Source organism: Octodon degus, unplaced genomic scaffold (assembly GCF_000260255.1).
Source record: "Octodon degus isolate 3935 unplaced genomic scaffold, OctDeg1.0 scaffold00058, whole genome shotgun sequence".
NCBI lineage: Eukaryota > Metazoa > Chordata > Mammalia > Rodentia > Octodontidae > Octodon > Octodon degus.
This window is the reverse complement of record NW_004524634.1, coordinates 2,686,819-2,698,958: the sequence shown is the minus strand read 5'-3', so window position 1 is coordinate 2,698,958 and position 12,140 is coordinate 2,686,819. Positions and strand designations below refer to the sequence as shown.

Genomic DNA, 12,140 nt, shown 5'->3' with positions numbered 1-12,140 from the left:
CTTGGGTATAGTAACACTTTGATAAAGATGCACAGGGGCGCTGCATCCGGTGGCCATGGTTACCAGTTTCTCACCACAAAGGAATCTCTCTGATCTGTTCTGTAGGGCTCTAGATCGAGGTTCAGGGAAGGAGTGACGAGATTCACTTTAACCCCACAGAATGTGGAAGGGCAACTATTGGTTATTAAGTTCATTTAACAGCTGAGAAACAGGTCCAGGGAAGGGAAGCTGCCTAAAGCCACAAAGCTGGCTAAGGGGGCTAACACTTAAGTCTCCTGACATTTCTTCTCCTTTACAATAATTATAGCAACCATTTATTAAATCCTTCCTAAGGTCCCAGCACTTTGTTTATTAGACATTAAAACGTGGTTATTCTTCATGCCAAGTTGAAGTTCAAAGTCCCTTCTGGAGTGGCTCCCCAAATCACCCACCCAGCTGTGGAAGAGCTGTGGGATATGCCCCCTCCACTAGACCTCTGTACCCCATTCTGCATCACCCTAGAGCCCCCTTTTCCTGAGGCCAAGAACCCCCATGCCAGTAGAAGGCTAGACAGAATCTGTGGCTCCTGACAGGGTCTTGAGGGGGGCAGGGTGCCCCACCCCCAGTCAGCTTCTCCTGGAGATTCCATCAGGGAAATAAGAGGTCGGAGATCAGAGACACAATGCTCCCCATTCAGGTGAGCTGGGCCGCCAGGGGCCCACAGCTGCCGCTGCTGCAGGGAGATTTATGACCTGCTCTAAATGTCACCTTTTCAACTCCCCGCGCTGGCTCCACCACCTTTGGACTCAGCTTGGGCCGGACTGCTGGCCAAGCGTGACTGGGAGACGTGCCGCTGCTCACCGCCACACACGAGCATGCCGGGCAAAGGGCCGGCTGAGCCAGGAGGGGCAGGCGCTGTGGGCGCCAGGTCCCCCTACCTACAGTCTGCAATGAGCTCATCCATCAGCTGAGCCACCAGGAGGTCCATGTCCTCGGGGGAGCACTGCGCCTTCAGGGCCAGGTGGACCTGCTCCAGGCCAGCTTCCTAGGGGACAGACAGGCAAGGGTCAGGACTGTTACCACAGAGCATAAAGTTTACATGGGACCCAACCCAGCCCCTGTCACTGTAGCCATAAAGGTCCCTGAACCAAAAAGAAATAAACAATTTAAGCAGAGAAGGCAAAGTGCAGACCCAACCAACTGGCACTGTCCTGGATCAAGAGCCTTCCGGGGCTCCCCACACCCAAATCCCCCAGTCTATAGCTCACGCCTCACATCTGGACATGAGGAGTTCTTGGGCTGTCTATGGGCTTTGATGGAACTTGAGCCACTTTCAACTCAGCCCTGGCCTTGCAGGGGAGGAGCCCTGCGAGCCTGCTCTGGCTCTTGCCTGGACCCTCACTCCTGTCTGGATTTGGCCACATATCTAGATCCAGATCATGCCCGCCTCACAGTCCAGCCACCTCTGATGACCTAGGGCTTCTCCTCCAAACTCCGCGGCCTGGCCCTCACTGGGTCCCACTGCCTCCTCCACTGAGTCACTTTACCAGCCCTCGAGGGCCTCAGCTCTGTGCTGGCCTGGCACAGGCAGTTCATGCAATGCCAACCAGGCCCATGCATGCTCCATACCCCCTTTCCCACCCACCCATCAGCCTTCCTGAGCAGGTGATATGTGCTCTGTACTGGGACCACCAGTCTAGAGACAGGTCCTAGAAACAAAACACAGCCCCTGCTCTCAGAGTCAGCAGTCTTCCTCTGAGACGGTGATCGATCCAGAAGCCACTGCCCTGGACAATATCAACCCCAGGTTTTTCCCAAGAGCTGGCAGTCTCAAGGAATCTGTGGACCATTGTGATAGCCCACCAAGGCCTGGCCTTCTCTCACCACTCCAAGAAGTCCCCCTTCCCTCCCATCTTTCCTCCACACTGTATCCCTCACTACACTTCTCACCAACACTTCCTCACTCTACTGCCCTTGCTTTAATAGCTTGGCCAACTTCCTGGTGCCCAGCCACTAGAACCACTCCTTAGATCCCTTCCTCTTCCCAAATCCAACAGGCCACCAGGACCTTGTAGCTGCAATCCTTCCTCAAAAGCATCTCCCTCCCAGAGCCTTGTCACCTTCCCTTGGGCCCATCATGGCAGCCTCGCTGGGCTCTCACTGGATATGGAACCACTCTGCACCTTGTGGTGCCTCCCTGTGCTCCTCTACCAGTGTCCCTCCTGAGCCCATGTCTCTTCCTTGTTCCCCCGAGTGCCACCCGGAGCCACCCTGGGAAAAGCCTGCATGAGCAGCACAAGAAGCCTGTGCCCTCCCTTATTAACCTGAGCTCCTGGTGCTGGAGCAGCACCCTGTCACTTCTAGCTTCTGGTTTTGAGCTAGAAGGCCCTAGAACGAGCACTTGGGTGTGCTAAGAGTCAGAGACATCTGACAGGTACGTGAGTAAGCTCAGCCCTGCAGCTCCCGCCTGCACCTCTCACAGTCGTCGCCCGGAGTTGGCTCTGCATCAGAGTGGAATTGCCCCTGCACTGTTCACAGCCCCTTTCTCTTCCCAGATGCAGGGCAAGACACAGGGCACCAGGCTGTGCTGGTCGCTGGGCATGGTCCTGCCCTGGTGTGTGCACTGAAGGTGGGCCAAGTGAAGGCTAGGAAGGTTTCCACTCACCAGCCGGTCAGCGATCCTGAGCAGCTGATTCTGGGTCTCAATTCTGTGACTGATGTCCTCCCAGTAGGAGGACAGCACCACGACAGGCTTCACGTTGCCCCAGGGTAGGTAGTAGTAGTGGCATCCTGGAGGGACAAGGGGCTGAGACTGGGCCGAAGCCAAGGGATCTGGAACACAGCACTGCATAGCTCCAACCCCTGGCACAGCCAGGAAGGGGCACAGTGTGGCGGGTAGGAGACAGGAACCTGCTCCCCTTCCCACCTAAGCACCACGCTGGACACATGTGGTGTGATCTGTCCTCCCCAAGGTGCCGAGCTCCATGCATGGGGTAAACAGACAGCATGCTGTCCCTGGAGCTCCCTGGCTCACCAAAACAGAATCATTAGAGCGACCCTGAGAAATCTAAGCCCTCACTCCCCTGAAGTCCCTAAGACAAGCTCAACAGACTCCACATGATGACAGTGATAGGTCAGGGTCAAGGGACCAGGGCTGCTTTCGGGAGCCCAATCTGTGGCACTGGGAGCAAGGCCTCACCTTGGGGAGTGAGGGGAAAGAGGGGTCACCCTGAGCAGGCAGGCCAGGCCTCCAACAGCTTTCCAGGGCAGTAGCAATGAGAACCAAGTCCCTACCAAGAAAGCCAGGCCCCGCCTCACCGTCAAAGACTGCCCGGCTGTACTGAGTGGTGGAGGCCAGAGGCAGGCAGGTCGTGTCGAACTTGTTGCCATAGTTCCCAATGCTGACCTCGAACTGGATGGCATCATCCACATCCTGCAGCATGGAGGCCGAGTAGAAGGCGGCAAAAAGGGAGTACTTGCGCCTCCGGAGGTACTTCTGAGGGGGAGAGGAGGGAAGGTACTGGGTGGGTCACACGGCTGGCAGGCCCCTGCGGGGACCAGCACCCAAACACTCCTAGCTGGACTGACAGTGGCAAATGGTCCAACAAAGAAATGACACCCAGGTTTGGTTATTTTTTTTTTTTTTTAATTTATGTGTGTGTGTGTGTGTGTGTGTGGCCAGCTCAGCCCACCAGGGGGCGGGGCTGGCTGGCATGTGGTGCTGGGGGATTGAACCGCGGTCCCTGTGCTTTGCTAAGCTTGTTCTAAGTAGGTGCTTTAGACCACTGGGCCATCTCACCAGCCCAAAGTTTGGCTTTTTTTTTTTTTTTTTTTTTGCGGAACCGGGAATTGAACTGAGACCCTTGCACTTGCTAGGGAAGCACTTATTCCACTGAGCCATCTCCCCGGCAAGGTTTGGTCATTGACTGAACAAACCCACTGCATGTTTATGCGCATCAGGCCCGTTTCCCTAATAAGCTCTGCACCTCCAAGGGCATGGGGCTTCTTTGGATCTACAACAATAGAACCCACCACAGGGGAGCAGCGGGGGCTCCTTGCTGGCCTCTGGGTGGCCCAGGCCTCATCTGTCATGCAGAGGGGCTGAAAGCTCTCGACCACCTTGTCCTGCCTGGAGCTCCCACACAAGCCACTCAGCTCTCTACCTAGCCCTGCGGTACGCGTGGGCAGCGCTGCACTTACCCCGGGAGAGGGAGCCCACTGTCCCCTATGGGCATAGGGCACAGGGCTTGGTCACATGTCCTGATTTGAATGAACTACTTTACCTCACAGAAAGAAGAAGAGGAACCAAACAACTGGATTTTAAGAGAATACTGACATTTGTGACTGCTGGCACTTACTGAGTGCCTACTGCACACGTACACTAATTCACTTCTCACGACCATCTCAGAAGGTGAGTGTGATCATTACGCCCGTCTTACAGACAGGGAGATGGATCCAGCTGACAAGCAGCAGAGCCAGGACTCAGGCCAGAGCCACCCGACAAGGGTGTCAAAATACTCCTAGACAGCAGGCCCTGCTCTAGCATTCATTACTCGGACATATCTGAGCCTCAGTTTCCTATCTGTAGATACCTCATGGGATGCTGGGAAGATCCAGGCACATCAGGAGTGTCACTAGCAATGTCTGCAACATGGTGTTTAGTTGACTAATAGTTACTCTTACACGATTATTATAAAGTAGCATCTCATTTTACATCGAGCCCTAGACTTGGAGAATGCTTTCATTTAAACTTTAAGCCTGTGAATGCTGCAGGGCGGGGAGGAGGGAGTGGTCACATTATTCCTACTTCACAGCTGAGATGCTGAGGCTCAGAGCTTCAGCTACAATGAGTGCCCTTTCTCTGCCACAGCACCTGCCCAGCCATCGTACCCCTGCCCCAGCATACACCCCGAGCAGGCCCCTCACCTCCACCCGGAGGATGTCATCCGCAGGGAGGTCCTCCACCTTTTGCTCACTGTGTTCCACCAGCTTGGTCTCCAGGGACAGCAAAACCCGGCCTCGGTAGGCCACACCTTCCCCCTGCCAGGGGAACCCAGGTCACAAGAGGGGTGGGAGAGAAGAGGGGTATAGTGGTGCGCTAAGGTAGCTCATCTCCTAGGCGTCAGGAGATGCCTGATGTATCCCTCATGCTGCAGACGAAGGTGGTGTGGCCCAGTTTGGGGGACATCTCAAGCCTCCCAGTCAGTCATTACCACCTCCAACAGTGTGGGGGTGGGGGTGAAATAGGAGAGCAGCAGGACCTGGGTCTTTGGAGCCAGCCCCTGTAAAGGTCAGCCTGGTCCTGAGAACTCACTGAGCTTGCGGCCTCCTGGCCCTGAGCCTGCTCAGGCTCATCAAGGCTCTGGAGTTGCAGACAGGCCTTGGTGCTGCCTAGGCCAAGCTGGAGACCCTCTCCCCCTCAGGCGGGCTGGGCCCCTGGGGCACCTGGGGATCTGGACCTAGCCCTTCCTGCGCTCCAGCAGCTCACCTTGCCCATGTTGAGCTCTGCGTAGGGGTCTGGGAAGCCGGTAAACTCCCGGGGGCTGCCGTAGAGATTCACATAGCAGGGCCCAAAGGTGGGGAGGAAGCCCAGGTTGTCATCCACTGTGAGAAGAAGTGGGGATCAGAGGGGTGGACCCGTGGAGCTTCCTAAAGCTCAGCCCAGTCACCTTAAGCCTGGAGCCCACCCCTGGTCCCCAGTTGCCCCCACATGCACCAGATACAGCCCCTGGGATTGTGTAAACAATAGTGACACTGGTGACACCTGTCATCCTCTCTCATGGTCCCTTTAATCCTCACCACCACACCAAGCTATGGCTATTTCTATTAGTTCATCAGTCCCATTTTACACATGGGGAAATCAGAGATGCAGAGGAACACACACCCACAAAGTGGCAGGACCCACACTGTGTGACCTTGAAGCCTGTGCTCTCAGCCTGCACACACACCAGCTGGGGCTTGGGACTGCCCTTGCCTGGGCCCTCCTTGAGCCAGCCCCACCACCCTCTCCAGCCCATGCCAGTGCCCAGGCCCTTCAGCCCATGGGAAGGCACGAAGCTCTCACAGACTGGTGACCAGAAAAGCCATTTCCAGGGAAGCAGTCAGCCCCGGAGAATATACTGTCAACTTGGTTGACTTGCCTCGTCCTGGTCCTGCAAAATGGCACGCCCAGCACTAACCCTATCACACACACACACACTGTGCAAAGAGCAATTTTTCAATGGAACAGGTTGGAGGCCTGTTAAAGGAAGACTTCATAAGGAGGGGGAGCTTCTCCCATACCACGCCTCCATGCTGGGGCTGTCTTGTGTTGAGTGTCATTTTCTAGCTCATAGCTACATTTCCTAGGATGAAGCTTTAAGGACAAAACTTGGGAAATGCTGCAAAGCCAGGATGTCCCTTTCAGAGGAAGTGGGACAAGGACATTTCCAGAGCAACAAAGGTAGGAAGCAGGGACGGGATCATCTGCCGTGGCTCTGCACAAATCGGACCAAAGTGAGCACACGATAAATGGCCTCAGCGCAGAAGTGCTCAGGGCGCAGCTAAGGTGCACACTGTGGGTCCCTGCGGCTGCTGAGACCCTCAGGATGAGGCTGAGCAGGGACAGGCTGGAGCCGTGCCAGGAGCACCCCGCACCTTCCACACTTTCCCTCTTCTATTCCCCAACACAGATGGGGCTCTGGCTTCAGGAACAGAAGGGGACACCAAGGGGTGGAACTCCAAGGAACATTACTAATCACCTGGATTGTGATTTACCTTGTGAACTTCCACTCCAACAAGAGTTCTCTGCTCCCCTAGCCTCCTCCTGTTCCCCACAACACCTTAAGCTTCCCCTGGGTCCTACCCCAAACACCTCCATGACATCAACCCAAGCCACAGCAGGTTTGGGAAGGGGTCTTGGAGCATGGGAGAAAATCGCCCTGTGGCATTCCAAGCAATTTACATATGCAACCAATGATGGTGAGGTCAATTCAGGGGCTGAAACATGGTCCCACGTGATGCAACCAGGAAAGGCCCCTGCCTCCAGCACCTTCTCCCTGCAGGAAGCCCCACCCATCCCCTCACATCCCCTAGATAACAGCAACGTACGGTCCATGGCTTGTGAAGACTTGACAACACCCGAAGGCTCTTCTGAAGCAAAGAAATGGAAAAGAAGTTAGGATGGGTACAGCTGGGAAGAGGAATGGTTACATGAACAGGTGTGTGGATGGAGAGGTTGCAGACAGATAGAAAGACAACTCCTATACAGGAAACAGATGTGGCCCAAGGCCCCACGCTGAGTCCAGGCGTGAATCTATTACAAACTAATGCTTTCCCACCCACACCCAGTCAGATACAACCCCCTGTCCCATAACTGGGCTGTAACTTGATATAGTCAAAAAATAACAAAAAAGAAGTGCTTTTCTACAATGTAGCAAGTAAAGGAAGGGAAGCAAAGTATAAATTTAAAGAAAGCATGGGGGTGGGGGAAGAAAGAAAACATAGGGGAAACACCTGAGGAGCCAGACTGAGGCCACAAGACACACCCAGCATCCCCTAACCCAACAAGGAGGTTGGCCCTTGGGACCCTGCTGGCTGAGCAGGGGCATATCAAGGCCCAACATCTCCACCTAGAGGTCATTTCCAGTATTGCCACTGAAGACAACCTGTTGCGTTTTCACAACAGTAGGCACCCAGATCTGGAGTCCGGCACCTGCTGCTTGAGGAAAAGCCCAGTAAGTTATAGCTGCTGTTTGATAAAGGCTCTGCACACTTGAGTGTGTCCCTACATATTGGCAAGATATGTCCTGAAATAAGCAAGGAAGGAAATGCAATGGCACACCTGCACTCTGGGTATCTATCCCTCACTGCTGGCCAGGTATGGGATGCCCCAGCGGAGTGGACACCCTCAGGCTCCATCCACTGCTCCCCTGAGCTCTGCCCCAGCTGCACACTGACCCTCTCTTTCTTGTCCTCCAGTCACAGGAGGGTAATCAAGTCTGCAGTCCTGGCCCCACCTGGGGCACAATTAGAGAACTTGATGTCCATTCCTATTCCCTGTTCATCTTCGCCTATGGCCTTCTCAAAAAAATAATCTGATGCGGTATGCTCACAGCTCCATGAGTACAGCAGGGCCAAGAAAAATGCTGTGAAGGAAGAATATGCAGAGAGAGAGAAAGTGGAAAAGAGAGCGAGAAGGGTGTGGGAACTGAGATAAGAATGGGGTGGGACCAGTGAGGGCAGCGGTTCAGGGAGGGTGGGGCCCTGGGCCAGGGCCTTAGATCTCTGCAGCCAACCCTTGGCTCTGAGAGCCACTGGCAGACATCGGGGCTGCAGACATCGTAGCTCATGGCCATTCTCTTAACCTCGAGAACTGGCATTTACCTGTGGCAGAGCCAGACTTCTGACCACAGGGGAGCTTTCTGTCTCAGCGAGATGACCTAGGTGGGCACAGCTGTGGTCCCAAGGTGGCCAGTGGCAGGGAACCACCAGAAGGAAACATCCCACTTGAGGCTCCCTCCCAGAGATTACTAACAGGCCCAGCCAGTTATCCCAGGTAATAAGGCCAAGGTCATAGCTCCAATCCCCATGTGCTTCTTGCAGAGGCAAACTAGGCTTCCCACCCTCGGCCTGACTCGGAACCCTGGCTGCAAACTGGTGTCCAGCCAAGCACAGATGTCCCCCTGGTCCTAACCAGAGCAACACTTGTGTCTGGTAGTTTGGAGAAATAAACATTTCTTTTCACTTTCACTCATCCATTCATTCAGCAGGTCTAAACGGGCACCGTTCATTCTAGCCACTGGGGGTGCGTGATCAGGCCGACCGCCATCTGAGGCCTGTGATTCTGAACTGGGGGGCAGGCCCAGGTCCTCTCCCCTGTGTCTGCAGACAACTCATAAACTCAACAGCAAGCTGACTGAAGAAGCCACCCAAGACAAAGCTTCTATTTAGCGTTCAGCACCCTCCTGCCAAACCCAAGGGTTCTGGTGTGTTTTCCCTGAGCCCGGGGAGCTGGGAGCATGGAAGCCCGAACACTCCCAGCTTTGTGGCCTGAGCAGCCAAGTCCAATTCCTTCACCTGGGGAAGCCGACAGAGACTGAGCAGAGTACACCCCCCACCCCAGCCCCAGAAGCCAGACACCGCAGCCCTGCAGACAGCCCCCTGGGACCCATGTGTACTCTGGAGGAGCCACAGCATCACCTGCGGCCAGTGCCACCAGTTCCCTCTGCCCCTTGGCACAGCCCCAAGCCCACAGCATTTGGCTGCCTGACACCAACCTGCACCAGTTGGGAGAGAAACCGAAAATTGCTGGGAAATCATCACCCTCTCCATTCCAAAGACAAAAAGACACCAACTTTTGGTTTTATATCAATGGAAGAAAATCTTACACCACACAATTGTCACGTGTGTGAGGTGATCAGAGATCCAGCGTAGGTTTCAGAGGTTGTCTGTGCCTGGTACATTTTGCAAGAACTGCCACTTCTAAGGAGAGCACTCCTTTTTCAAAAACAAAATCTTTCCTTAATACGCTGGTGTACGGAGTCCAAGGAATACTTCTGTGTGCCCAGGCAAACTTGCGGGCAGAAGTGCTTAAGAGGTTAGTGCTAGGCCTCGTCCTCACTGGAAACAAAAACAGGAACACAAAAACAAAAGCTCCTGGCTGAACCGAACCATCGGGGGAACTGTGAGGAGGTGAAAGAATGTAGGGCAAGAACCCGTTTTTTGCAGGCAGCTTCTGCTGGGTTAGAAGAACTGTGAGGTTCTAGAATCCCACAGCGAGGAGAAAAGGCATGCCAAAGAGCTGAAAGGAAAGAGGGGGATGTGCTCTGAGAGGACGGGGGAGCAAGTTTGGCAGGGAGGAGGCAAATGCTAACCTTCAGGGCTAGAGAGATGCTCCAGCCTCAGAAAGGGACCTTCCTCGGCAAGGTCATCAAGCAACCGGAGCAGTCCAAAAGAGCAATCCCATTTCTAGCAATAGATTAAACTTTTATTGTCTCATAGATCGAGCAACTTAACTGTATATTCAAAAGCCAGTCAGCTGGTTGCAAAAAAGTTCTCCTTTCTTTCCAGAACAGTCTGTGAGAGAAGATCGTTCTGCCTTTGAATACCTACCTACCTCCCGGAAGCATACTGGGTTGCCTATGCTCGGGCGCCACCTAGTGGCTCCATGAAACACTTTCTCACCTTCCCTCTGGGAGTAGCGACAACACAGAGAAAGACCAAGAGCAGAATAGCCACCACCGGACGGGCAGGGATGGGGAGATCTAAACTCTCCATCAGATGGCCGATGGCAGGCATGGGCAGAGGTATCCTTGTAGAAAGCAATCAAAAATATCATACTGTGCTGCCACCAATACCTGCCACGAGGATTCAGAGACAGTACTAGTCAGGAGCTGTAGAAGCGCGCCCTTCCATTTGGAGAATTGTGACCTGTGAGATGGGCAGAACACGCTATCTGCCCCACTCCCATGCCACACTGCCCTTTCTCGAATCTTCTGCCTGCACATGAAAGACAGTCCTCTGCATGAACTATCCGAGCAGTATTAAGAGGCAGTGGTAGTTAGGAGGGGAGGGGAGGGGTACAGGCAGGGGATTTGTGACTGCAGTGTTTCTGGAAAGGTTCTTTATGTGAATTCCATCCATTCAAACCACCTATGTTAAAATCAGAATAGCAGAGAGCATTCATAAGTTGAAGTTAAGTGAGGGTACCAGGGGTTCGTTTGATAATTGTCTACTTTGGTGTTTGAAATTTTCTATAAATTAAAAGCTTTCTTGAAAAAAATGTTTTAGAGAACCTAGAAGAAGCAATTGAAGAAAGCAATGACTTCAAGAGCACTGAAACTAGATCACAAGGAACTAAGCATATGAACCTGAGCTACAGCTGAAGATCTGTATCCGGAGGGCACCCCACGCGCTGTCTGTAGAAAGGCATCCACACTGAACAGATCTTGCTAGAGAATGGATAGAAGAGAGGGGTGACAGAGTGCCAAGAGGACAGGGAGAAGCATGCCTAAGATTCAGGGGATCCCACATCTGAATTTGGGGGGGAAAGGTTTGGGATTCTAAATATCATGCAAGAAGATGTAGCCCTAGAGTCGGCCAGATAGCTCAACAGACTACAGCGCCTGCGTAGTCAGGCACAGGGACAGGGGTTGATCCCAGGCGCCACAAGCTATGCCAGCTCTGCCCCCTGGGTGCACTGAGCTGGTGATCGAGACTGGGCTTGGGGGTGCGTGCCTGTAATCCCAGCACCTGGGAGGCTGAAAACAGGAGGATCACTATGGGTCCAATCTACATAGTGAGACCCTGTAGACCCTGTACTAAATACATTTTTTAAAAAGAAGAAGAAATGTAGCCCTTATGGACAAAGAAAAACTTCTAGGAGAGGGTAGGCAAGAGCAGAGAAAAGAACACAAATACAAAAAGAATGACTGGGGGTAGGGGGGAAGGTTGACATGAAACAAAAAGGCAGCCGGCATTTATACATCACATGAGAAGCAAAATGGGTGCAGAAAGAAAATCCGACTGGTGATGCAGAAAGCCAGTAATAGTGAGACTCCATGGCCAACATCATGTTGAGGTTTACTGAACCCCAGACTTCTGAGGACTTTCTATTTATTATCTCACTGGATCCTCCAACAGAGGCTGGGATGGCTAAGAGCGCCCTTTGGTGGAGAGGAGACTGCAGGGGCTCCTCTGATTAGCAAGAGGCAGGCCTTCAGCCCAAGCTGGCCCAGAGCCAGGGCTTTTACCTCGAACCTACCCTGCCTTCTGCTGCCCATGGCACAATACCCTGCACTCAAATGGAAAAACTGGGCCAGGCAGATAGCTCAGTAGAATAAGCACCTGCCTGGGAAGTGCAGGGTCCTGAGTTCAAACCCTGGTACCACAAAAAGTAAATAAATAAATAAAAATAAAATTTAGAAACAATTGCTCAATTCAGATATAAAAGTTCATGATGTCTCAGACAAAATTCAATGCAAAGAATCCTATATTTAGTTGAGCTGTTCACCTCCAGTCACTGTCAGACCATGTGTATGACAGGGGTCCCATAAGACTGTATGGGACGCTGGTCATCTCAGTAGAAGTACATTCTCTGGGGGGCCTGCCCCTTAGCTCAGTTCTTTAAGTGGCTGCTTCAACAAAGCAGTCAGGCTCAGGTTGCTGTGGTTCGATCCCCA

At 53.2% G+C, this 12,140-nt stretch overlaps 1 protein-coding gene across 17 annotated transcripts in view; it reads right to left on the bottom strand.

The window, feature by feature from the left end:
* Dysf (dysferlin) overlaps nt 1-12,140 on the bottom strand; it is a 233,667-nt gene that overhangs the window by 125,324 nt on the left and 96,203 nt on the right. For 8 of the 17 annotated variants that reach the window (XM_023718431.1, XM_004634069.2, XM_004634073.2 and 5 more), the window contains 6 exons: nt 7,069-7,110; nt 5,468-5,583; nt 4,906-5,019; nt 3,298-3,475; nt 2,645-2,769; nt 918-1,024 (listed from right to left, as the gene is read on the bottom strand). In XM_023718431.1, the coding sequence (XP_023574199.1) occupies nt 918-1,024; nt 2,645-2,769; nt 3,298-3,475; nt 4,906-5,019; nt 5,468-5,583; nt 7,069-7,110 (682 nt within the window). The remainder of the gene's footprint in view (nt 1-917; nt 1,025-2,644; nt 2,770-3,297; nt 3,476-4,905; nt 5,020-5,467; nt 5,584-7,068; nt 7,111-12,140) is intronic. The other 9 variants (XM_004634066.2, XM_004634070.2, XM_004634074.2 and 6 more) reach the window with 2 other exon arrangements.